The sequence below is a fragment of the Mus pahari genome, chromosome 12 (genome assembly GCF_900095145.1).
Source record: "Mus pahari chromosome 12, PAHARI_EIJ_v1.1, whole genome shotgun sequence".
Classification (NCBI taxonomy): Eukaryota; Metazoa; Chordata; class Mammalia; order Rodentia; family Muridae; genus Mus; species Mus pahari.
In genome coordinates this window covers 18,173,184-18,199,685 of record NC_034601.1, presented here as the reverse complement: position 1 = coordinate 18,199,685, position 26,502 = coordinate 18,173,184, and the positions used below count along the sequence as shown (strand labels likewise).

Sequence of the window (26,502 nt, the reverse complement as noted above, 5' to 3'; positions counted from 1 at the left end):
TCCTAAAAGTCCTGCCTCTATCCCCCCTGCCTAGCCATTGGACACTGGCTTTTTATTGACCTGCCAAAAACCCAACTGTTGACAGGGTCCTGCAGCAGATGTGGGAATTCCCATGTGTACTGGCTAGCTTTGTGTCAACTTGACACAGCTGGAGTTATCACAGAGAAAGGAGCTTTAGTTGGGGAAATGCCTCCATGAGATCCAGCTGTAAGGCATTTTCTCAATTAGTGATCAAGGGGGGAGGGCCCCTTGTGGGTGGTGCCATCTCTTGGCTGGTAGTCTTGGTTCTATAAGATAGCAGGCTGTGCAAGCCAGTGGAGGCAAGCCAGTAAAGAACATCCCTCCATGACCTCTGCATCAGCTCCTGCTTTCTGACCTGCTTGAGTTCCGGTCCTGCATCCTTTGGTGATCAACAGCAGTATGGAAATGTAAGCGGAATAAACCCTTTCCTCCCCAACTTGCTTCTTGGTCATGATGTTTGTGCAGGAATAGAAACCCTGACTAAGACACCATGTAATCACAAATCAATTGTGCAGCAAACAGGTCAGCCTGTGTTCTTTTGAGAAAGCCCTTCAAAGTGGTGAAAAAGGAAGAGATAAAAGACCAGGATGAGAACAAACCAGCACTGGACTATAAACTGCTCCTATCATTGACTAAAGGGGAGAGAGCTGGTGGGGCAGTCTGAATGTAGTCTCTTGACTGATGGTGTCAGTCTGGCTCCTCTTAGGCTCTCAGATGCCAAGCACACCCATAGACAGCCATTTGCAAGGTTGGGCTACGGATACTGATTCTGTTGGTCGGCTGTCCTTCTCAGGCGGTGTCATAAGCATGGGCAGCTCATCATGGGCCCGGCTGTGAGTACTGTTCTTGTCACAGAGCTGAGCCTGTCCTCAGGACCAAGGGGCAGATACTCTCAGTTCCTTTCCCGTAGGGCATTCCACTTGAAACCAGGCCAACTCTGGCTCTGACTGCGTTTGCACTTGCTGAATAGGTCTTTTGCAAAGTTCCTTCCCAAGAGTCTAAAGGAAATCTGTCGTTTCAGAACATTTGTTTGGGTTCCCACACAGTGTTTGGAGCAGAGATCGTAAAATGGCTTTTGCCCTTCTTTGTTGAATACCCAGAAGAGAGGGGTTTTCTGGTGTCTTAGTCTACTTTCTGTTGCTGTGGCAAGAACACGGTGACTTAAAGCAACTCGGGGAGGAGAGGGCTTGTTGGACTTACAGGTAACGTTCCATTTTACATAGGGAAGACAAGGCTGAGTCAAAGAAGGAGCCAGAGCAGAGACCATGGAGCCCACTTACAGGCTTGCTCCAATGACTTGCTCAGCTTGCTTGCCTATACCATCCAGGTCCATCTGTCCAGGGCTGTCACTGTCCACAGTGGACTGGACCCTCACTTATCAATCATTTGTCAAGAAAATGCCCCCACAGACACGGCCACAGGGAGGCTCTGTCTTAAGCTCTGGCCCCTCTCTCACTGGGAGGGGAGAGCTTACTTAAGAGGAACTGTTACTTTTTATGGTCTATCACACATAGAGAAACTATGAAGAACTAGGAAAACAGAAATATTGACAGCCAGTAAGAGAAAGTTTTCTTAGGATTGGGTTGAGTTCGCCTGCTTTTCCACCCTCGGTTTAGTTTATCAGAACGTTTAAGAAGACAGGAACTTTACAAGTACCTACCCTAAAGTAGCTATAAACTGCTGTTAGTGTTGTAATTATCCATCAATAATAGCCGCGTGGAGGACCACAATTGTATGGAGCCATAGAAAACTTCCTACTCTTGGCATGAAGGGCACAGCACCAGAAAATTCCCAGCCCCAGTCATCAGTTAGCCTCGGGCCATACGGGTTGCTCTAGCCCTAGTCAGACAGGGCTCTGTGGTGGAAGGCCTGGCGCTTGCGCACTGGCACTGAGCAGAGGTGGTAGAGGCAGTGGCTAGGCGGGTAATGGGGGATGCTCCTGCTGCGGCTGCCCTGCCAAGAAGGGTGGTGGTGAGTGCTGCTCTGGTAACGGTCTTGCAGCCTCCAGGGAGAATTGGTTGGCTGTCCCGTAGCCTGCAGACTCAGTTTGCACCCTTGGCCATTCTGTCTCCATGCAGGACAGCGGCGGAGCGGCAGATCCCGGGGAGTGTCCCCGGGCCCTTGCCTTACCCTCCGGACCCAGCGGCCAGGTCGCAGCCTCTGGGTTTGTGTCTACTAACTGCCCCTGAGTCTTATCAGGTCGTCAGCACCCTGTGCCTAGTGCCTCGAAAACACTGTCACCGGTTTTTGAGAAAACCTAGGGGGCTTCCTGATAGAGCTGTATTCGGTCATTCCTGAATTGGTCTGAACCTCCACTCATACCTCATTTGAGTTGACCTTTCTTTGTCCTTTGATCTGGTGCTTCAAGAGCCTTATGCCTGAGGGTTGTCATCCTCTTCTGTACAACTTCCCAAAGTACCTTTGTAGCCATGAATTTCTCAAAGCAGACCAGAGCCCTAAATCAAAGTGTGCCAAACTAAATACATGAACTTAGACAAGTTCCCTAACTCCTCAAATCTTGTCTGAATCTAGGGAAATGTTGGTGATTGTGTGAATGAAACAGGGCGAAAGGTAACACTCTTAGCATCCTGCTGACCACATAAGCACCCTGTAGGACACATAAGTGCTCTGTCAATTCTTTTCTTTTTAAAAATATATTCTTATTTTTATGTGTGTGGATGTTTTACTTTTATATATATATATATATATATATATATATATATATATATATATGACTATGCATGTGGATGCTGGGATTGAACACGGGTCTTTTGGAAGAAAAGTCAGTGTTCTTAACCACTGAGCCATCTCTGCTGCCTGATTATTTCTTTTCAAAATGGAATAATACAATATTTCTCATTGGTCATATGAAAAGTCCTTTTCAAGTGGCGTTAATGCTAAGGATTGTTCCTTATGATGGCTGCTTTGATTCAAATGATGATGCAGTTTGAAAGTTGTTTTGAGAAGGGAGACTATATGTCAGGAGTTCCAGAAATGACAATTTTGTAAATGCATGTCTAAAAGTCCTTGGGAAGAATTCATGTGCAGGAAGATGATAATCAGCATTATATGAAATAGCAGAAACATACAAATTTTTTAAAGTGGAAATTTTAAAGATAAAGGAGAGTAAGAGGTAAATGGGTCCCTCTGGCCACCATTACCAACAGCCAACAATATTTTGCCTCATCTTGTTTTTATGAAAAATTGGGAACTATTAAGTGTTGGAAATTAAAATGGAATATATTAGGAATCCTAGACTACCTTGAAAATAATACAGAATTGTGTATATGTATCATAGCCATGAAAATTAAAAATCAAAGTCTCGTTCAATCTAGACAAGACAAGGAAGTACCAGAAGCCAGTAACTATTTCCCTGAGTTAGGGGAGCATGAGTGACCCCACTTGTGTCATATGACTGTGTGCAGCCAGTCTGCGCGCACTGTTCCGGGACTGAGCACAATAGACATTAGAGCCAGTTTACTACTACAGAGCTTGTCCACTGATGCCTTCGCTCTCCTGACCCGTTACACTCAGTCTTGGGTGCCGTTGTAAATGCTATGCAAGCATGCTGCTTGGTGTGGAGCCTTATGGTCATCTTACATGTTCAAATATTTGAGGATACTTTTTAATTTTAACTTCTTTTGTTTATTTAGTTGGGGGGGGGGTAGGGAACTGTGGGGATTAGAAGATAACCTGCAGAAATGGGTTTCCCTCTTCAGCATGTGAACCCGGAGGGTTGAACTCAGACGGTCAGGCTTGGTGCAAGATCTTTATCCCTGCGCCATCTTGCTGACACATTATCCAAATCATTATTAACCAACTGTCTTTTGTGTGTAATTGATATTACTGTAAAAAGTGTTACACTTGTGTCTACTAGTGATTCATACCCAGGATACAGCATAGTATCCTTCGTAAGCACCACACCACACCACACCACACTACCACATTACACCACACCACATCACCACACCACATCACACCACCATACCACACCACCCACCACACCACCACACCACACCACCTACCACACCACCACATCACACCACACCACCACCCACACCACCCACCACACCACACCACCTCCATTACCATCACACCACCATCTCACCAGCACTCCTTTTCTTCATTTTCTTTTTTTTTTTTTTTAAGATTTATTTATGTATTATATGTAAGTACACTGTAGCTGTCTCCAGACACTCCAGAAGAGGGCGTCAGATCTTGTTACGGATGGTTATGAGCCACCATGTGGTTGCTGGGATTTGAACTCAGGACCTTCANAGGGCGTCAGATCTTGTTACGGATGGTTATGAGCCACCATGTGGTTGCTGGGATTTGAACTCAGGACCTTCAGAAGAGCAGTCGGGTGCCCTTACCTGCTGAGCCATCTCACCAGCCCTCCTTTTCTTCATTTTCTAGGCAGGAATATAACCCAGACCTCATGCATTTACATACTTTTAAACAACCATTTCAAACAAATTTAAATAAGATAATTTCCTCATAGGTATTTGGTTTTTTTCTTTCTCAAATAGATTGCAATGGAATCTGGCCAAAAGTCTATTTTGTTTTTGATGAGAGCCATTGCTGCTGTTAAACCGAGGATATGATACACTTAAAGATAATTAAGGAAGGATCCACTTGTTAAGAAAATGGGTAAATGAGATTTGCTTCATGTTTGTAAAGAAACTTTGTTTTCTAGGTATGCAAAGAAGCCTGTTTGTCCTGATGTCTTCAGAGAGACTATGGATCAGTCCGGAGTTCTCCTCTGGGTAAAGGCAGAACCTTTTCTAGTGGGTGCTTTGCAGGAGCCACCTCCATCCAAATTCAGCCTTCACTACCTCAGAAAGATAGCCACGTATGTGCGAACTCGGGCCATAGAAGGCGCCTACCCACGCCTGTACTGGCCTACCTGGAGGCACATTGCATGTGGAAAGCTGCAGTTGGCTAAGGATCTAGCATGGCTTTACTTTGAAATATTTGATAATCTTTCTGTGAGGACACCTGAGGAACGCCTGGAATGGTCTGAAATTTTGTCCAACTGTACAACCGAAGATGAAGTTGAAAAGCAAAGAAGTCAGGTATGGACTGATGTACATCTAGTTCCTCTGAGAAATAGTCCATTCTTAATTTTTGTACTAACAGTATAGTTTGAGGTTTTAGGTTGTTGGTATTGGTGACTCTAAAGTACCAATTTTAGCATTTCCAGTTTAGAAGTGTTTTGATGTATGTGTATTTGATGTGATTAATTAGTCCTTAATACTACCCATTCCTGAAGAAAGCATGAATTGGAAACTTTTCCACTGACTTTAAAAATATTTTGGGACAAGAGAATGTACCGAACTGCTGGTGCGTTACAGGTGGTGGTACTTGCACCAGAGTCTCTTTAGCAGTCTGTTGCCTTCTCTTTACTCAGCCACCTCATTCTAACCGGAGTGTGTGAAAATGACCTCTGCTGTAGGCTAGAACTACATACCTATCCCGACGATTATTGATTTACCCGTGTTCTGTGGCTAATAAGATAAAGCAACAGACTGGGCCAATTTTAAAGAGCTTTAGTGTGGCCCATAGTGCTGGAGATCCGAGGTTGAGAGGCCACACATGTGGCTCTAGGATTCCTGCTGGTAGAGACCTGCAGCAGTATGGGAGGCCATCATGAGGTTAGAGTCACTGTTTGCCTGTGTGTATAACAGTCTCTCTTTCTCCTACAAAGCTACCAGTATTGAATCTCGGGGCTCTGAGCTGATAGCCTGTTTAACCCTGATTACCTCCTCAGTTCCACTCAATACTATAGCCACATTTTTTCCCCTATTGGTCCCTCAGCATGAGGATTAAATCTCAACGTGAGTATTCAGAATGGACAAATTATATTCAAGCCAGGTCATTCTGCTTCTGCCTCTTGCTCCACGTGACTCATATGCTGACAGATAGAATCACATTCTGTGAGTAGTCCCTAGATCTTAACTTATTAAAATGCTAGTCACTCACTCATTAGAGGTCCAAGGCAAACTCTTTAGTTATGAGACCCTAAAAACCAAGTTTTCTATTCATAGTATGTAGTGGAATAGGCTGTGCTGTTGGTAAACATTGCTATACCAAAGGGACTAGCTAAACAGAAAGCAGTAACTAGCCCAAGGCACATCCAGACACCATCAGAGCTGACACAAGTTGTTAAAACTCTAAATTCCCTTGTTGTGGCTTGGGGGTTACATCTTACAACCACAAGCAGCTCTTCCTCTATGACTGCTAGGCTCAGCCCATACTTCAGCTCTCAGCTTAGTCTCATGACTGCGGCTTTCCCAGACTGACACTGTAGACTGGTAGTTCCCAGTTCCAGAGTCCTGGCGGATGTTCCATTATTTCTGCTCAGGGTCTGTTGGCAGTGGATAGGGTATAACAGGACCCTTCCTGTTTTACTTTCAAATCTGTGTGGAAACTGCTGTGCCTCCATAGCCCTAATGTTACACGTGCCTCCTGCATACATTACACTAAATGCTGGTGATTACTCATTTGGATTAGTTCATAAGCTGTCCCTGGGCCTGCTTGACATAGCTAAGGTGGATAAAGAGTGTTCTGGAAAGCAGGGAGCAGCGTGTGAGAGCTTACAGAAAGCGCTCGCTCGGAGCATGTTCCCCAGACAGTTCTCTCTTTTAAGGGCCCGACCCTGTGGTGGGAGAGGTAGCTCTGCAGACCTCTGAGGTACCCTCCAAGTCACTTTCCCCTTGTCCTGTGCTTCTGGCCTCATTTTACCCATGCTGACCTCTCTGTACACACCTCTATATGATACTCCTTTGCTCTTTTCCCGGAGGGGCTAGAAATCTTTCAAATCCTTTTGCTTTGTTTCCTTTTAAATTAACAGATTCTATTTTTAGATGTTGCTTCTAAAGCCTTCTTCCTGCACAAGTAACCCAGGGGCAGCTTGGCAGCTTTGCTGTTTCAGTGTTTTCTCTGCCAAGCACCCCAGTTTGTCACTTTTGAATTCTGCCTTCCATAAATCTCTAGGTGGGTATGGGCACAACCCTCTTGCAAGAGCTAACTCAAAGAATCCTGGAAGAACTGCATCTCTTCTGAAGGCAGTACTCAGCAAGACCTTGAGACCTCCTACTAGGGCCCACAGATCTCTCACAGATCACAGTCTCCTCACATTGCCACGCTGGGCATCCAACTTCTACTCATGACTCACTTACCCAAACCACAGAGGGCAGCACCTGTGCCATCATCGACTCCATAGCTAGTAGGAATGACTGGTATGCAAAAAGGTCAGAATACAAATTCAGAAAAGGGCTTGAAGGTTTTTCATTCTTTTGGTAAAAATGACTTCACAGAGTATATTAATTATATATAGTGCATTAATTATAGTAACCGGGGCTTAGGCAGATGACTGTTTCTTATTTGATCAACAGTCCTACACAGCTGCACTTGATAGGATGAATCTTTGGGCTCTTGTGTGAGCAGTGACTCAAGAAACCACGTTTCTGTATTTTAGAACCACTTAGTGTTAAATGACTTTGTTGGGTGGGGGAAGGAAACATTGAATGCAGAGGCTACATAATGTAACAACAGTTTATTCTTGTTCATTTTACACAGAGGCTACACTTGAGCCATAGCTTTCCTCCAGGGTGTGCTTGACAAAGCCTACATTTTCTGTGGGAAAAAAATAGCTTCTTTGTAGATCATGCCTCTTCTTGTCACAGATGGGAAGAGCTGCAGAGTGGGGGGAACCAGTGTCTTTTCCTCCCATGATGAGCTTGAGAACAGGTCGTTACTCTGAAGCCATCACCATGGTAACAGCCACAGGTCCATCTGTCACCTTTCTAAATTTCTCCAGAATGCATTATTATTTCACTAGTGTATATATTAAGAGCACATGCATTCTAACTTTTTAGAAAACTTTATATTGCAGTATTGTTAGCTAGAGGCGTGGTACACACCTCTGTGGTACAGACCCACAGAACTAAATTACCTTGTACAACTGAGGCTTTGTTAGCTTTGACATTGCCTGTTTTCCTTGCCTTCCAGCATTTGATGGTCACTGTTTCCTGTGCTTTTGTGCACTTAATGATTTTAGATTTCATATGTGCTGTGGTTGGAACATGGTTAGAACATGGTCTTCCACGGTATCCTGTTGTGTTAGTCAGGGTTTCTATTCCTGCACAAAATCATGACCAAGAAGCAGGTTGGGGAGGAAAGGGTTTATTCAGCTTACATTTCCACATTGCTGTTCATCACTGGAACTCAAGCAGGTCAGGGAACAGGAGCTGATGCAGAGGCCATGGAGGGATGTTCTTTACTGGCTTGCTTCCCCTGGCTTGCTCAGCCTGCTCTCTTATAGAACCCAATACTACCAGCCCAGGGATGGTCCCACCCACAAGGGGACCTCCCCTCTTGATCATTAATTGAGAAAATGCCCTAAAGCTGGATCTCATGGAGGCATTCCCCAACCGAAGCTCCTTTCTCTGTGATAACTCCAGCTGTGTCAAGATGACACAAAACCAGCCAGTACAGCCGTGTTGGGTTTTAATGCTCATCATGACAGATTGAGAGGATACAGGCTTAGTCTGAACAAGGTCTCATGGCACAAGTGTAATCTGAGCTGCTAAACAGGCAGGAGAATCATAGGTTCAGGGCAACTGGGCTACAGAGTGAGTTTACGTCTAGCCTAAACAACTTGGTCTCAAAATAATAAATAAATAAAATGCATGTATATTATCTATAAAAGATCCTAATGTCTCCACCAGACAAACACTTTCAGGAAAGAAGCAGAATACAAGAAAAACATACAAAAATCAGTAGTTTTTCTATTTTCTAAGATTGAGCTTGCTGAGAAAGAAAGAAGAAAGCAATCAGCCAACCTTGGAATAAGCATAATCAAGGAGGTGAGAGGCCTCTACAGTGAACACTTTAATACTGAAAAAAAAATATATATATATATGGCAATATTACCAAAAGTGATCTACAGGCTCCACACAACTCAAAGTTTTGATGAAATTCTTTACAATATGAGGAAAAATTATCTTAGAATTCATAAAGAGGCACAAACAACCCTGAATAGCTGAAGCAGTTCTATGGAGAAAGAGCAAGGCTGGAGATACCACAATACCCCATCTTAAGTTGTAAGGAACCATAGTAACAAAAACAAGCGTGTAGACTTATAGACTAGAGGACCCAGAGAAAAAAGCAAGCACAGCTACAGTCATCTCATCTTTAACAGACATGTAAAGAACACTTTGTAGAGGTATTATCGTCTTCAGTAAGTGGTGCTGGGAAAAGTGGATATCCATAAACCAGACCCTCTGCTCTCGGAACAAAACTAATTAAAAATGTACCAAAGACCTGAAACTCTAAAACTGTTCAAGGAGAAAAGCATATGATGCAGACATAGCCAGGACTTGCTGAAAAGGACTTTGGGGGCCTGACAGGGCATAAGCTCAGAGTTGCTAATGGGGGCTGCATGAGATTTCAAACTGCACAGTGAAAGGAGATTTCAGAGGAGTGAGCAGACATCACAGAATGAGAGAAAATGCAAACCATGCATCCAATGGATTGATATCTAGTATCTAGATAGCAATCTAGATTCTTGAGAACCATGTGCACTGCATAGCAGTCAAAATATAGAGTCAGCTTAGTTTTCCACAGCAGAATAGAGAAAATGTGTATATGTTTAATAGAACTGTAAAAGAAAAATGGAATTAGATAGATCTTACTATTGTACATGATTTATGTGTATGATGATGTCATAACAAAGCCCATTGTTTCATGTAATGAATGTGTGCTAACAAAAATTTTTAAAAAAATAACACTCCAAAATCTAATCTAACTACAGTGTTTAGAGGTAGGTGCCATTGGAAAGTGATAGGATTAGGTCAGGTCATTAGAGAGAGAGGCAGAGACAGAGAGAGAACAGAACAGATAACATGCCACTTGCTATCCGATACCCCAAGGCCAGCTTGTGATTCTGCCAGTAGAGGCCATTGCCAGATACATGCCCCTTTACCTTGCGCCTCCAAAGCTGTGAGCCAAAATATCATTTTATTTTACAAAGTAACCTGCCATGCATATTTAATGATACAAATAAAAGTACACTAATATCAGATACAAGGAAAATCTTGTTTCACTTTCTATGTCTGGCTTACTTACTTAGCATGTTTTGTTGCCATCTGTAGATGGCAACAAAACATGTCAGTCAGTCTCTGGAAAGATGGGAATCAAAACAGGTCATGCAGGTCATAGTCAGTTGCTGTAGCCTGCCAATAGGACCTGAGGCCTTGGCTTCTGTTTCTTCAGTTTTGTTTTTTTTTAATTATTATTATTAGGTATTTTCTTCATTTACATTTCAAATGCTATCCCGAATGTCCCTATACCCTCCCCCCTGTTTCTTCAGTTTTGTGGGCCAGTCTTGAAGTGGCAAATATGAATTAGTCTCCATTTCACTGACTGTAACTCGGAGCATATTGACTGCAGCTGAGACTGGAGGTGAATGCCACCTGGATGTGAGCCCCGGGAGAAGAGAAGGCTCACCATCTTATCAGTGTCTGCAGCATCGTGCTAATATATTCCTAAAGAAGGTTTTGGAAACTGAAAAGAAGTTTGTCCCACAACCAAGACAGGGGACACTGCAGTTAGTCCTTAGCCACATGTTTCTTCCAGTATCTGACATATGCTAGGTGTAGCAGTAGTGTCTGAACATGGAGATGAAGAAAATGTAAAGAAACTTCCAAGTTTTTTGAGTGTTTATTGTGTACCATAGTTTTTGCTAGTTACTATGGATATACAAACTGAAAAAGCAAGACTTTTTCCAGTCTTGTGGAGACTGCTAAAGCAGTAATGATACGCTAACAAACATTGTTAAAATAGATACATAAAATGAAGGGCTCTATGCTCTGAAAGTCGATCCGCCACAGTAAGTGTTAAGTTACCCCATTATTACTGGTGGTCAGGGCCCAGCTTGGGTATTTCCAGGTTCTTGGTATTTTATCCAAGAACTGAACATAATAGTGCAGACTTATAAAAGAAACAAGGTAATTTTATTTGTCGCAAAGCAATAGTACAGATTAAAGAGAGATACATTGTCAAGACAGACAGCAGGCCACATGAGTGAAGATTCAAGGGCCCAGGAATGTAGCCTGGGGTCTTTTCTGTAGTGTGACGAAAGGAGGGGCTGGTTATTAAGAAGAGTAGGGTGGTTCTTTATTTTGATTTTAGATTGGATCACATACTCATCTTTCCTACTGTACATCTTCCCACAATGCATCTGACTTTGGCCATATGCATGCCCAATTATGCATATGCCCATAGGCATAAAAAGGGAAATAGGGGATTCTCCCTAAAAGTTGCTGGAGAACACAATTTTACCTTCTGCATACATCCAAAACCAGTTGAGGCTAGATTGGCCCTTCTATTATTTATACCTGTGTACGCTGGGGACATGCTTGAATAGAAACTGTAAATTTCATTGTTACCAGGGGCAGGGAAACACACAGTATTGTTCAGGTGTGGGAGAGTGAGTAACCTGGTACAGGGGGAGTTGAGGCCCGAGGTTGCCAGGTGCACTATGTGAAGAAGGTCATGCTGATGGAGGCAATTCCTCAGTTCAGGCACTCTAGTTTGTGTCAAGTTGACAGAAACTAGCCAGCACACTGGGCTAGAAATACTCAAGATCTGAGTGTATACTCAGTTATATTACACCTGACTGGAGTATGAAACGAATGAGCTTCAAGCCACACCCTTCCTCAAATAAGATGACAGCAGCAGAACAGTAGTGGGTTTGGATTCCATTGTATATGGTTTTGCTTGTTTTAGAGAAGGTCTCACTGTGTAGCCCAGGATGGGCTCAGATTCAATGCTCCTTCCAGTGTTAGCTTGCTGAATGCTGAGATCATAGATGTATGCTACCACACCGGCGTTTTCTTTAAGTCAAACAAGCTTTTGTAGGAAGTTTACAAGAGCCTGAGAGGCATCACCTCTGGAGTGCACATGCCACGCTGATACCAGCTTTAGTTGTTTTCTTGGTTAGCCTGTGGATCTAGGTTAAACCTTGATACTTGGTTGAACTCTCCTCCCATCTGTTCATTTACTTACTCTAATAACTGAGGCTGCTTTTTCCACCTGTAACGTACGTACGGAAAGTACATTGGTTTCCAGAAGTGACTCCAGTTATGTAGTTTAGAAATTTCTCTGTCTGGGCATCAAATGATAGCTGTTTCTAAATTTGATATTTTTAAGATCAAGAAGCTATGGAACCCTAATTTACTGTATACTGAATTATAAACTAGTGGTTGGTGGTATTTTAAGGTGTATTCGTCTCTTATTTCCCTAACAGCTTTATGTGGACACGCTGCAATTCCTGCTCTTTCTGTATATCCAGCAGTTAAACAGGATCTCTCTGCGGACATCATTGATTGGGGAAGAATGGCCCAGTCCCAGAAGCAGACCTCAGTCTCCTAGCCCGACTGAAAGGCCCAGTTGTCACAATAAGGTATTGCTCATAGTTTATAAAGGAAATGCTAAAAGGGTCTGTTGGGATGAAGCCAGGCATCATAGAGCATGCTTGTAAGGATTGTTCTTGGGAGGCTGAGCCAGGGAGATTATCAATTCAAGGCCAACATGGGCTGTTGAGCAAGACTCAAAGGAAAAAAAATGCTTTTTTCCCCCTCCTTAAGTTGCTTAAGTAATTTTATGTGTTTTAACAATTTATTAAACACAATGAGTCTTAGAAAGGGTCTTACTGGCTTTTCTATGGTGAAAATAAAACAAATATTTTCATCTGCTTTTTTGTATGTGTGAAGTATGTTGAAAAACTTGAAAATGTAAACCATAGTACCATATGAAAGCTCCTTTAGTGTGGGTGTGCCATACATAACATTGTGGAGGTCAGAGGACAACTTGTAAAGGTGGTTCTTCCCTTATGCCATGCAGGTCCCAGGGACTGAACTCAGGTCATCAGGCTTGGCCAAAAGCACCTTTATCTGTGTAGCCATCTTGCTGACCCCAGGCACATCTTGTCTGGCTAATCAGTATTTCAGAGTTCAGGCTCCAGTTCACTGAAGTCTTCTCTTTCCCAGCAGCCTACTCAGCACCTTCAGGCACATTTTAAACCAACCAGCAGGGGGCCATTTCCTGTTCAGTTTGAAATTGGTTTCTCTGTGTAGGTTAGCCAGAGTGTAGTGTCTTCAGCAGTGGGATCTCACCATGTGGTTATGGTGAGTCACCAAGGGCAACAGCAGTGGCATGTGTTGTCTTGGAGGCTTCTGAGGCCTCTCTGACCTGTATCTCACAGGGAGGTACCCTGTATCCCTCTCTAGTTCCCTGCCTTCCACTGAAGCTCCAAGTTACACACACAAAAAAAACAAGACTTGAAGCTAGGACTGACTAGGAGAAAGGACATGCTAATCTTTCTGGACCTATGTTACCTCACCCAGTATAATTTTTTTCCAGTTCCATCCATTTATCTGCATATTTTATGATTCCATTTATTTAACAGTTGACTAAAATCCCATTGTGTTTCTGTACCACACTTAGCAGACTACCTGTTGATGAACTTCTCAGTTGATTCCTTTTTCTGGCTGTTGTGAATAAAGCAGCTAAGAACATAGATATACAGGTGTCTCTAGTTGGACAGAAAGTCCTTTGCACATATTCCCAGGAGCAGTATAGCTGGGTCATATTGTAGATCTACTTCTTGGTTTGCTTTTTAATTTGTTTTTCTTTGGTTTTGGGAAGTGGGCTAGGGTTTAACTTTGTAGCCCCAGCTGACCTGGAACTCCCTATGTAGGCCAGACTGGCCTCTAGCTCAGCAAGATCTGCCTGTCTCCTTCCCGTGATGCCTGGCCCTCTTTCTAGTTTTTTGAGAAACCACAATAGTCTGCAAGTCTGTGTTTGCATGTGCAGTATATAAGGGAGAGCACACTCTGTCTGTCACAGTCACAGTTTATAAAGGAGATCACACTCTGAAACAGTCACAGTATATAAGTAGAGCACACTCTGTCACAGTGTATAAGGGAGAGCACACTCTGTCACTGTCACAGTATATAAGGAGAGCACACTCTGTCTGTCACAGTCATAGTGTATAAGGGAGATCACACTCTGTAACAGTCGTACCAGCACCTATCACCATTCATGCATGTCCTGATGGAATCTCCGTGTGCCTTTCATGTGCATTTCCCTTATGACTAAGGAAGTTGAGCTCTTTTAAAGATGTTTCCTATCAATTTACATATCCCCTTTTGGGAATCTTTTGTTGATTCCTATTGCTTTTTTTTAATTGATTTTTTTCTTTTTGTTTTCTTTAATTTTCTGAGTTCTTAGTATATTGTCGACTTCAGTCCTTTGTTAGTTAAGTAGCTGGCAAAGGTTTCCTCCCATTCTGGGAGAAGGAAATTTCCTAACAATTTCCCTTATTAGACAGAAGCTTTTTAGTTTCCTTGGGACACCATTTGTTGATTGTTGGTCTGATTTATTTCCTATGCTATTTTAGTAGTATGCAGATTTGATGTAATCAATAATAAATGGTAAAATTACATGTCTTTTTGAGGAATTGTCTTAAAGTAAATTTACTTATCAGTACAAGCCAACCCAGTTTTCTACAAAAATAAAATGTAGATTTACATCAAGCCCCCCCCCCCCCCCCCCGGAAAACCTGCATGATCTCTCCAAATTTAACTTTGGGATCTCCTAATGTAGTTAGGATTTTCCAAGTTGTCCTTCTGGGATGGTGTAGTCAGCACTGGAGTATGCAGTAACCCATCTTGATGGGCCATGCCATTGTGTGCATCAAGGCTTGTGAATGCCGTAGTGCATCACAGCATCTCTGTATTCTCTGTGGGCTCCCTCTGGACAGTACCAGTACGCAAGGCCACACTGTACCAAACAGACCTGGCCAAGGCTCCTCGTGCTCAGAAGGTTTGAGTTCTGCTATCCTTCAGCATACACTCAAAGCTTGCGGAGAATCCTAGGATACTGAGAATCTTAGGCATAAATGAAAGGTTGGTTCTAGGGAAAAAAACCCTTGTATTTGCTTCATGTATTTTCTAAAGATTATTCTTAAAGGAATCCATTATTGTAGACCTGTAACTTTACCCATTTTTAGTGTAGGCCAGACCCTCCAGTGCATAAGATCAAAGTACTTCACTTTATATGGGAGCAAATCCATTGCTGATTTTTTTTCTGGTTGAGCATCTCACTGTTAGAACTTTAGTTCAGTACAAGGGAGTCCATTATTACTAGGTTCCACAATACAGTACAGATGCATGTTTTAGTGTTCTCAAGGAACAGTAGCCACATTAAAAGGTGATTTAGTAGACTGTCTTACAGGATGTAGTTCAGGTAGGCCAGCCATGGCTGTTTCACAGTGGAAAGGCCAAGAATCTGGAAGTTGCTCAGTCTGTTAGGCTGCATGTCTATACAGTCCCAGTCTGGTGTTGAAGGGCTGAAGGATTCCTGGAGAGCTGCTGGTCTTCAGCCTGTGTTGGAATCTCGAAGACATTAGATATAATCCCACCTCAGCCAGGGTAGACAAACATGGTAGCAAGAGTGAGGGCAAGCAGGTACAAAGCTTCCTTCTTCCAGGCCTTCTTTGTGGACTGCCACCAGAGGGTGTAACCCAGCGTAGGGGTGGTCTTCCTACCTCAAATAGTCAGATTAAAGAAACTCCTTAGAGGTATACCCAGCATCCTGGGTTTTAGTTGATTCCAGATATAGTCAGGTTGATTCCAGATATTGTCAAGTAGCCATGATATCATTGCCACCCAATCTGGGAGAATTTCTATCAGATGTATATAGTGTGGCCACCTTGACCAGTAGGCAACCTTAGTTTCTATTCCATTTTTGACTTGTTGTTTACTTTCTCTACCTGCAATTTTGTTCTCCAAGATGTCTGCTTGTAGAGCTGTTCTTCAGCTTGAGTTACTTTTAAAGAGGTGTTTTTCACCCTGACTTAGTTTGGGTTTTATTGCTATGAAGACATAATATGACCATGGCTACTATTATAAGGAAAACATTTAACTGAGGCTAGCTTACAGTTTCAGAGATGTAGTCCATTATCACCATGGAGGAAACCATGGCAGTATGCAGGCAGGCATGGTTCAGGAGAAGAAGCTGAGAGTTCTACATCTTGATCCTCAGGCAGCTGACCCTTCATCTTCTGCCCAGAGCAAACTTCTGCTTTCACCTTAAATTAAATTTCTTATTGTTTTATTGTCAGAAAATGTTTGTTTGTGCATCTAGTTCATAGACCTACACATCCAGGATTGTGCAAACTTTTCTCAGGCAAGCAAGTAGGAGTAGAAAAAGTCTAAGAAGTCCTGTGTTAGGGGCTGAGAGATAGCTAAGGAGGTAAGAGCACTGCTTGCTCTTGTAGAGGTCCCAGGTTTGATTTCCAGCACCCATTCCACAGATGGTTCCACATCTTGATCTATAGGCAGCAAAAGGAGGCTGTGTGTCACACTGGGTGTAGCTTGAACATAAGGGACCTCGCAGCAGCAGCAGGCAGTCTGGTCTTCGCCCATTCTCCCACAATGCAAGGCCTACAAACCACAAGAATGACTGGCAGGGCATCTCCAGTGGTGCAATAGTGGGGCTTAAATCTTGGGAGTACCAACAACTGTCTTTGGATTTAAGGGAGGGAATTCATGCTTGGCACTGTAGACCAAACCAACTGACTTCTGTGACTGGAGAGGTCACAGGCCTCAAAGGAGAAGCTACCTCTCCCATTGTCCTAAGCCAGTGTAGTTTTAACTGTGTTCTAAACACTTACCTTTATATTCACAGATAAGTGTATCGCTGGCCCCTCATCAAAGCATCTTTTTTGCTGCAAATGCAGACTATTGTAGAGATTCAAAGGGAGTCAAAATACAAGAAATAAGTGATTGTGGTGTACCCAACCCCAAATGGTACATCTCGAATATAGCCCCTATGCCTAAGGCTCAAGGAAAACTGAATAACATATTCACTGTTATACCTCTGACTTTGTTTGTTGGGACAGAATCTCATTAATATTAACAAAGCTGGTCCCAAACTCCTGGGTGTACTTTAGGTAATCCTGGGTGTGTGTCCCAGGTAATCATAGTGATAACATATACTACCATGCACTGGTCTCATTCGCCTATTTTGAAATGAAGACCTCGAGCTATCAGTCTTTTAGACTGAAGGACTTATTAGTTAATGATGAGTAATTATGTGGCATTAGGGCCTATTAGAATAGCCCACAAGTGACCTGCAATTCTGAGAGATTAGAAACTCTGAAGTACAGATGGCTTCTCGTCGGAGGAAAAGAGATGTGTGCGAGAGCATGGCCTCTGAAAGAGGAGCAGGTGGCTTTCTAGTTCCTGCTCTTCAATGAGCCCTTGGCAGATGCCATGTAGGGGAGCTGCAATGGACAAGTGGGCTTCCTGGAGACGGCCCACCATTTTGCATGGCTGTGATGGGTGTACCTTGGGAAGGCATGGCCTCAGGGGTGTCATCTCCAGATCACTTCTTGCTGCTAATGTGCATTCTCATGTTGTCATTGCTGTATTCCTCATTTCTCTGACATGGTGTGACTAGGCAACAACAGACCCTTCTGCCTGTAGTACGTTATGATTGGTTTGTGGATATTAACAGACCGCCTTATTGGGCAAATTTCCTGCAGATCAACATGAAGATGGACTTTCATGAAATAATGTTGTTTGAATGAATAGTTGATTTTATAATTTCAGGTAATGATTTTACAGAATTCCTGATTTGATTCAAATAATTATAAGAAGTTAAAATAGTTGATAGAAAGTTTAAGGTGAGAATAAAAAAATAGAATATTTCTCCTCTTATAAATAGTAAAGGCTGGCATATGTCAAAAAAGGAGTTCAATGAGTGTTCATGTGCTATAAGCACATAAATTGCACTAGAAAGAAAAATGGGCTTGGAACAAATTAATGATCACAAAAGACATTCATTCTAGGTTAAGTCCAGGGATGAGGCCACAGGTCTTGGTATGCACCATGATAATTATGTCATCAACAAGGAGTGTGTAATTCTGTGTGTAAGAACAGAGAATGAATTAGCTAGTTTAACTATTCAAGACTTCAAAAATAAATCGTAAGATAGATGGCCTGTTACTTGGCAAAGATAAATAAAACCATTACTTTGAACATAAGAAATAAAAAATAGATAAAACTCCATAATAGTTCTGGTCTCAACATATTAGATAAAGGGGTATTGAACCTGTAGTGCTTTAGAGTTAGTTTACACAGCACATAGTACATACACCAAGGTTACTTTTACATAGCTACCTACTTTCTTTTGAGGGAATGAGGCATCATATAAATGCAATGTAATTAAAATGTCAAATGTTTATCTTACAGGACACCTTTGTTCAGTCGAGCGTTTTTCCTTTGTTTGTTTTAGAATTGGAATGACTACAGTCACCAGGCTTTTGTCTGTGATCATCTGTCAGAGCTCCTCGAGCTGCTTCTAGACCCAGAACAGCTCACTGCATCCTTTCACTCGACCCACAGCAGTCTGCTCTCACGGGATGCTGTCATGGCGCTCAGCTTTCTCATTGAAGGCACCGTGAGCAGAGCCAAGAAGGTCTATCCCCTTCATCAACTTGCACTATGGCAACCACTGCATGCAGCAAGTGGCTTCTCAAAGAGCTCTAAGACTTTCTCTCTCTACAAGCTGGAAGCATGGTTGAGAGCCTCTTTGACCACAAATCCTTTTGGTCCATCTGCTTGCCTCAAGTCTGGAAAGAAATTGGCTTGGGCTCACCAAGGTATTTAAAGAATAATGCTTTACCTAATGTTAAATTCAGTAACAGGGAAACCTACTGTTTGGTGGTGTATGATGGTCAGATGCCTTCTAGCCTGGTGCAGTGGCACATGCCTATAATCTAGCACTTGGAGGACAGAGCAGAAGAATCACAGGTACAAGGGAAAATTGGGCTATATGGTGAGATTCTGTCTCTGCAGTGCACACATGTGGTACACAACATATATGCAGGTAAAACATACATTAATATAAGGTAAAAATAAAGGAAAAAAAAAAAAAACCCAAGTGAATGTCTTTGTTAGGGTTTTATTGCTATGAAGAGATACCATAACCATGGCAGCTCTTATAAAGGAAAACATTTAACTGGGGCTGGCTTACAGTTTCAGAGGTTCAGTCCATTATCAAGCATGGTGAAGGCAGACATGGTGCTGGAGAAGGAGCTAAGAGTTCTACGTCTTGATCTACAAACAGCATTAAAAAAAAAAAAAAAAACCCTCAAGCTTCTGAGACCTCAAAGCCCATCCCCTAGTGACACACTTCCTCCAACAAGGCCACACCTCCTAACAGTTCCCATGCTCTCCCTATGGAACCAAACATTCAAACACATGAGTCTGTGGAGGGCATTCCTATTCAAACTACCGCAGTAAGTAAGCCAGAAATACTTCCATATAAAAGATCTGTCTTCTGTATGTGCCCTGCACAGTGGGGCAGTGCCCTCAGGTGATCTGGGTCTTTTATTATATTCACAGAAACTAAAATCCGTCCTCCCCAAGTTCTCTCTTCCCTCTGCTGTCAGATGCTTGCTTGAGGCTTTTTCATTTCTGTTTAGCAGCAGGATTTGGCATACCAATAGATGACACCTCAGAGTTGGTGTAGAGATGACTGACTTTTAGCTGCAAGACACAAGGAATACACTTCCTTCTTTCTAAATTAGAAATTATATGAACAGTAACAAGGGACCAGTGTTAGCTGTATCACCGGACAGCCGTGGCTCACAGCTAGGTTCCACTGCCGTAGACGTGGGCCCATGTATAAGTTTCAAGAAAAGAACCAGGAAAACGTTTCAGATATCTGTGCTACTAAGCTATGTGCCAGGCCAGATTATTATATTGGTTTAGCTGGGTATGGTGTTGCATGCCTTTAATCGTAGCACTCAGGAGGCAGAGGCTAGTAGATATCTGAGTTTGAGGTCAGCCTGGTCTCTGAGAGTGAATTCTGGAACAGCCTGGTCTACATATTGAGACCCACTCCCACCTCTTATAACACTGTAAAACAGAATGATTGCACATTATCTACAAAGTTTGAAGTCTTTTTTTTTTTTTTAAGTGAACCAGGAAGTCTATATCCAACCCAGCCATTCTGCCATGAATCAGAGTCTCCTTGAGATTCATGGATCCTATAGACATGTAGGTGAAACTGTGTAATCCTTAGCTTTATAAAAAACATGTAGGCTTAAGGGAGCTTTACCCATGATAGGAAAAGCACTGTGGGAAAATTAAGACTATCTAACCTCATAAGATTATATTAAAATTCTAGTAGTATTATAATAGACCAAAGAAAATATTAACAAATATTTAAACTTTTTGATGTTATTTTTCTAAATAACCATATTTTATGCATATGGTTATGTGCAATTGAAAACTAATAAGTCTCTTAAAAGAAGAATTTTAGCGCATCTGTATATCCTTTCCACATTGAGCCAGGTTAGATTGTCTGCGTGACTAGTGGGAAGTGCAGACAGAGAGAGCAATAGACTCATGCTGACATGGCTGTGTCGGCGGGGACCCTGTGGGGAAGGTGCGTTCCCAGTAGGAATGATCTTGGGAGAGAAGATGTGAACTCAGGTGGGAGTCCTGGGATGATGCTGTTAGTTGAGAAGGATGCAGAGTTTGTAGTATGGCAGTTTGAGGAGGCCATTATGGTTGAGATGACAGTGAGCATCCTGAGGAGGAGCTGTTTGGATCTTCCACTAGTGTAAGACCTTAGGCATGTTACTTAACTTAGCAGGTAAACTAGAAAACTCATCTTAGCTCTACCAGAAATCTTGAGGCTATTATAAGTTTACATTTGTTAAAAATGATTTTTGAAAGATTACAGATATATAGAAAAAGAACAGTAAATAGTACTTTATCATTAACTCTTACATTTATTTCTTCACATGTAATGGACGGACAGTAGGCAGGAGCACATGTAGACGTGTATGAGCTTATGGTCACATGTTTTCTTTGATTTGAAACGATCTTATTATTTGTGTATTTTCTTAAATAGTTGAAGGTTCGACCAAAAGAGCCAAGATTGCTTGCAATGCTCACATGGCTCCTCGGTTGCACCGCATCGTGGTGATGAGCCAGGTTTATAAGCAGACACTGGCCAAGAGCTCAGAAACTCTAGTAGGAGCACACGTCAGGGCTCATCGCTGCAATGAGTCTTTTATATATCTGCTCTCCCCCTTACGGTAAGCGTAAGTCCCTAATATTTTGAAATTTTCTTTGGACTGGGGTTTTTGTTTTGAGAAAGAATTTTATTCTAGGTAATTGATTCAGAAGAATTTAACTCATTTAAAATTTTTCAGATCCATGACAATTGAAAAATGCAGGAATAGTACCTTTGTATTGGGTCCTGTGGAGACGGCTCTTCACCTACATGACTGTGAAAATCTAGAAGTCATTGCTGTTTGCCACCGACTGTCCATCTCTTCTACAACAGGGTGCACCTTTCACATTATGACACCTTCACGCCCACTTATTCTCTCTGGAAACCAGGCAGTAACTTTTGCCCCCTTTCATACCCATTACCCAATGCTGGAGGACCACATGGCCAGGACTGGCCTTGCTACAGTGCCTAACTATTGGGATAACCCGATGGTGGTATGCAAAGAAAGCTCTGTCACAAGAGTCTTCCGGCTCTTGCCTCCTTCTGAGTTCTACATCTTTGTTATTCCCTTTGAGATGGAAGGGGACACAGCAGAGATACCTGGGGGTCTCCCCTCTGCCTACCAGAAAGCACTGGCTCAAAGAGAAGAGAAGATACATATCTGGCAGAAAACTGTGAAGGAGGCTCGTTTGACAAAGTAAGTGTCTTCTAGAGTCAGTGTTTTGCCATTTGTGTAACACTTGATGGGAAGACAAATTAATTTGGATAGTTTATGGTATCCAACCACACAAGTTAAAATGACCTGGGCATCCTTTCTCAGGGCTTGAATCCCAGGTTAGTATTCTAGATGCTGTGTGGCTAGAAGATGCTAAGGTAGGTGCTCGGGTATTAGGCTCCCTTCCTTGAAGAAGTTGAAATTGCTCTGTGGCACAAGCCTGTGATCCCAGCACCTAAAGGCTTGAGGCAAGAGGATCACAAATTCCAGGTTAGTGGGAGGGAGTGCATGGTAAGCATCACAATAAAGATCAGCTTACACTTAGTTGGCAGAGATAAGACTTGCATGAACTAAAGCAATCTTGTCTAGAAAATGGGACGTGGTTCAGTCTTAACAACTTAGCTATTAACATCCTCTTGTACACTGGTTTCCCACCGCACCACAGACTTACAAGTCACATTTTTGAAGGTGGTTGTTCCAAGACTGATTCTTGCTAGTTCTTGTCACTTACTCCCTTAATCTATGCTAAAATGGGAGAAATAATGAAAGTATGTTTTTTAAAGCTAGATTTGCAGTATAAAATACTGTGTTTCATTCTACTTAGGGGGCACCAAAGTAGCTTTTTAAAAACTTCATGCATGGGATAACACATAGCTGTGAGTATTATGTTATGCCCAGGTTTTTATTTAAGGGGTATTGGTCTTTGAACTCCAGAAGCCAGAGACATGGCATGCAGTTTACAGAGTCCAAAGAACAGTGTGAACAGTTAAGGAAGATGTGTCAAGGAGATAGAATTTGTAATGGGTCCTGAAGAATGGGAACTTTGCATAGCAAGTGAGGTCTAGTCTGAATATCTTGAGAGTAGTGAAGGAACAGAATTCTGAGAAGCAGAATCTAAGGTAGGATTCAGGGTGCAACACAGTGGTCCCTAAGCTTGATAAATGACCTGAGTCAAATTATTCCGTGTTTTGATGATCAGGCCTCTAACATTCCACTAGAATTGCACAGTAGAAGCTTTGCAGTGCTTGCTTTAAGCTGTGGGATGAAGCCCAGAATGGCGTTCATTTATTCATGAGCATCTATAAGCCCCGCGGTACACAGACTCTCCACTAGAGGCCACAGCAGACTTAAAAACAGAACTTTTTATTAACCAATTTTTCTTCTCAGCAGATCACTGTGAATAACTTAAAATTACCCATGCCTGAAATAAGTAATCATTTTTACAAATATGTTGGTGGACAAATTTCATTTGTTAGAGAGTCCAAGAGGGAAAAAGGAAATACTATGGTGTTAGACCACGGTAGAGGTAACTTCTCTCTCCATTTGAGCACAGGGTCAAGTTATTTTTGTAAGTCTCAAACTAAGTTCCTTCAATGTGTGTGTGGTGTATGTGTGTGTACATCATACTTCATACCTATATATACAATACACACATAATCAACAACTTATGCCTTAGTTGGGGATCTGTGTAGAAGTACTACAGACCTCACTGTACTCAGAGCTTTCTGAATAGGAAGTTGTCACTCTAATATATCAGTAATGAAGGAGATGGTCACTGGATTGCAGACTGAGTACTTAGAATGCCCCAAGCACCGATCTGGTCAGCTCTATGCTCTCACTGACTATTTCTAATAGCTGTACCCAGCTGCAGATGAAGACTAGAGAACTAAGATTAAGTACTTTACTTAGTCACAAAGGGTTCAAGTACTACCTTGTTGGCCTTTTTCCAGAGGTGCTTCTCTGTCTCTGTGTCCTTATTACCCTTTCAGTTATTATGACACCATAGAGTACAGTAATATAATTAGAGTGTATAATGAGATTGCCATTGAGAAAATACAGAACACTTACTGTGTAAATGTTTGCACCATTTAAATGCCTAGACTCTCTTACACATGTGGAAAGCTTAGGGAGATTTGTAGAGTCTGGAATGTGGTAAACAATTATATTCTAGAATGGAACGGTGCTAGAAGTGCTGTGAAAGGAACTAGTGTAACTTTGGGAATAAAGGTGCACCTTAGCTTACACTAGGGTTACATCCAGAGCAAAACTTGTAAGCCAAAAATTCATTTACTGTACCTAAGCCACCAACTAATTATGCAGTGTGGGAGCACTGAAGAACATCCACTCTCCTGACCGTTGACTTGCAGGCCTACACTTCACAGGTGCTGCTCAGCAGTAAAAAGTATCATATTGCTGATTACTAAACTGAAACACATACACATTTGAAGTAGAGTTCCTGCAGAGCAAATGCATTGTTTTAATCTTGCCATAAAGTTAAGCCATTTAGTTAAATGTGAGTTGAGAACTTTTTGCGTGGTGTGTGTGTGGGTGACGACAACAACAGAAACCAGATTGAAGGCAAACTGCCAGCCAGATCCTGGTTCACGCTGTGAGATTTGTGGAGGGTTGTGGGAAGCAAGGCTTTGCTGAAGGTTAAATGCCATCTGCATTCAGGGAAAGTGACTACACGGTTGTAACTTAGTAATTTATCTGTAAGACAGGTTGGGATGAGGTGGATCTAAAGTACAAAGTGTCAGCATCCACTCACCCAGGAGACAGGGCTTGCCAGTCATTGTTACTGTCTTGGTCTCACCCCTGGACTTGAGTGGGTCTCACCTCTGGACTTAAGTGGGATTGTGCAATTGGGGTTGTAGAATACCCTGTTCTTGCTTTGAGCGGTAGTTATTCCCACATGCCCTGTCTACTGTTGGTGTCTTGTAGATCTGTAGAATTGTGTCTTGCCAGGCTGATGTGCAAGTTGTCCCCAGATGTGGGTTCTGCTTCTCTTTCTTGCCTGTGTCATGCTGTCACATTAGGACCTTGATCACTTCTGTCCGGCAGTCCATTCCACATATCCTGTTGAAGTGTCATATTAGAGAGGCATCTCTGGCCACCCCTTTCCTACAGTAACACTCCCTGTTATGTTAATGCTGCATTCTCAGCTGACACGGCACTGCTCTCCAACAAGGGTTTTCTTAGTATTTGACTTCATGCTGTATTTATCTTGCTTCCTTCCTGTCTTCCTCACAAGGGTTTATAGTTGACAGGGACACGGACAGAGACCACAATCTTCTGACCTGGACAGCAGGACAGTCTCTTTTTCCTTATGCATTTATTCCTGTCAATCAGAACACTGGCTCATTCGTTTTGTCCTCAGTAAGAATCTGCAGCGTATTAAGCTAACATTGTGTCTCACTGTGCCTTGAACACAGTGAGAACTGAAGAGTAACTGCACTTAGTCATTTAGTTTTATTGAGACTTTAGGGACTTGTAATCTGCTGGGGTCAGTAATCTCCTTACATGTTTTGCTCTTAATCCCAACTTCAGGGAACAGAGGAAGCAGTTCCAGGCCCTTGTGGAAAACAAGTTCTATGAGTGGTTGGTTAGTACTGGACATCGGCAGCAGCTGGACAGCCTCGTGCCCGCTCCAGCAGCCTCCTGACAAGTGGCTGCATAGGACCACGTGGAGCCACAGGTAGGCATTGAGAACACGGGTACCTACGGAACTGTTGGTAACCCTTTGGCATGCAAAACAGAAAAGAACGCACAGTGTATTATGTCCTTACCCCTGTGCTCTTCTGTTCCCACCCACAGGTAGACACATACCCACATTTTTTTTTATGAGAAAGATGATTCAAGTGGTGTCTATCTCAGAAATATGGGAAAATATAATGGCCAAGTTTTATCTTTCTTTGCAATTTGTGTACCACCAAAAATTTACAGTTTTCTTCATTATGTTTTTGTTTTGTTTTTTAATATTTTATTTTTACCTACGGGTGTGTGCATCTGAGTGAGTGCCTAGAGAAGGCCAAGGTGCCAGCTCCCCGTAGCTGGAGTTTGAGGTGGTTGTGAGCTGACTGGCTTTGGTGCTGGGAATTGAACTCAGGTCCTCTGGAAAAGCAGTGTATGTGCTTAACTGCTGAGCGCTCTCTCCAGCCAGGCATTAAGTTCTCTACCTCATCTCTAATGTGTTTTTCCTGTCTCCAAAACTAATAAAACTGGTCTTTAATAATGTCACATAGAGCATTATTAATAAGTTAGATAGAATTAATCCAAATAAATAGTTTATTACTGAACACTAGATGAAAGTCATGAATTAACTATGTAGAAGAGAAGAGATAAATTTGCTGAGAATTGCTTAATCCAAATGCTTTTTAGCATATTTTAAAAGATATTTTTTTAAAAAAATATGAGTCTGAGTGGTTTGCCTTCATGTCTGTCTGTGCACCACATGTATGCCTGATGTTTGGAGAGCAGAGCACATCAGGTCTCCTGGGACTGGAGTAACAGACAGTTGTGAGTCATCATATGGGTGCCTGGAATCCAACCTGAGTCTTCTATAAGAGCAACAAGTGCTTGTGAGCCATCATGTGGGTTCCTGGAATCCACCCTAAGTCTTCTACAAGAGCAACAAGTGCTCTTAACTGCTGAAACAACTCCTCAGCCCACAAACTGTTTTAAAATAGAAATTAACTTGCTGCTTTCAAGTTTTTGAAAACTGAAATAAAAAAAAAAAAAAAGCAAAAGATACCATAGTTCATTGGGGAAAATATAGAAATGGAAATACTCACTTACATACAGAGATGCTCACACACATACAGAGATGCTCACTTACATACAGAGATGCTCACTTACATACAGAGATGCTCACATACATACAG

The 26,502-nt window shown here is 42.3% G+C and overlaps 1 protein-coding gene across 2 annotated transcripts in view; it reads left to right on the top strand.

Annotated features, from left to right (window-relative positions):
- The window catches only part of Tbccd1 (TBCC domain containing 1), a 43,895-nt gene that overhangs the window by 13,999 nt on the left and 3,394 nt on the right, over window positions 1-26,502 (top strand). For both annotated transcript variants that reach the window (XM_021209460.2, XM_029544839.1), the window contains 6 exons: window positions 4,718-5,096; window positions 12,335-12,490; window positions 18,391-18,757; window positions 21,022-21,208; window positions 21,326-21,823; window positions 25,169-25,316. In XM_021209460.2, the coding sequence (XP_021065119.1) occupies window positions 4,761-5,096; window positions 12,335-12,490; window positions 18,391-18,757; window positions 21,022-21,208; window positions 21,326-21,823; window positions 25,169-25,283 (1,659 nt within the window). In that variant the 5' untranslated portion in view covers window positions 4,718-4,760 and the 3' untranslated portion in view covers window positions 25,284-25,316. The remainder of the gene's footprint in view (window positions 1-4,717; window positions 5,097-12,334; window positions 12,491-18,390; window positions 18,758-21,021; window positions 21,209-21,325; window positions 21,824-25,168; window positions 25,317-26,502) is intronic.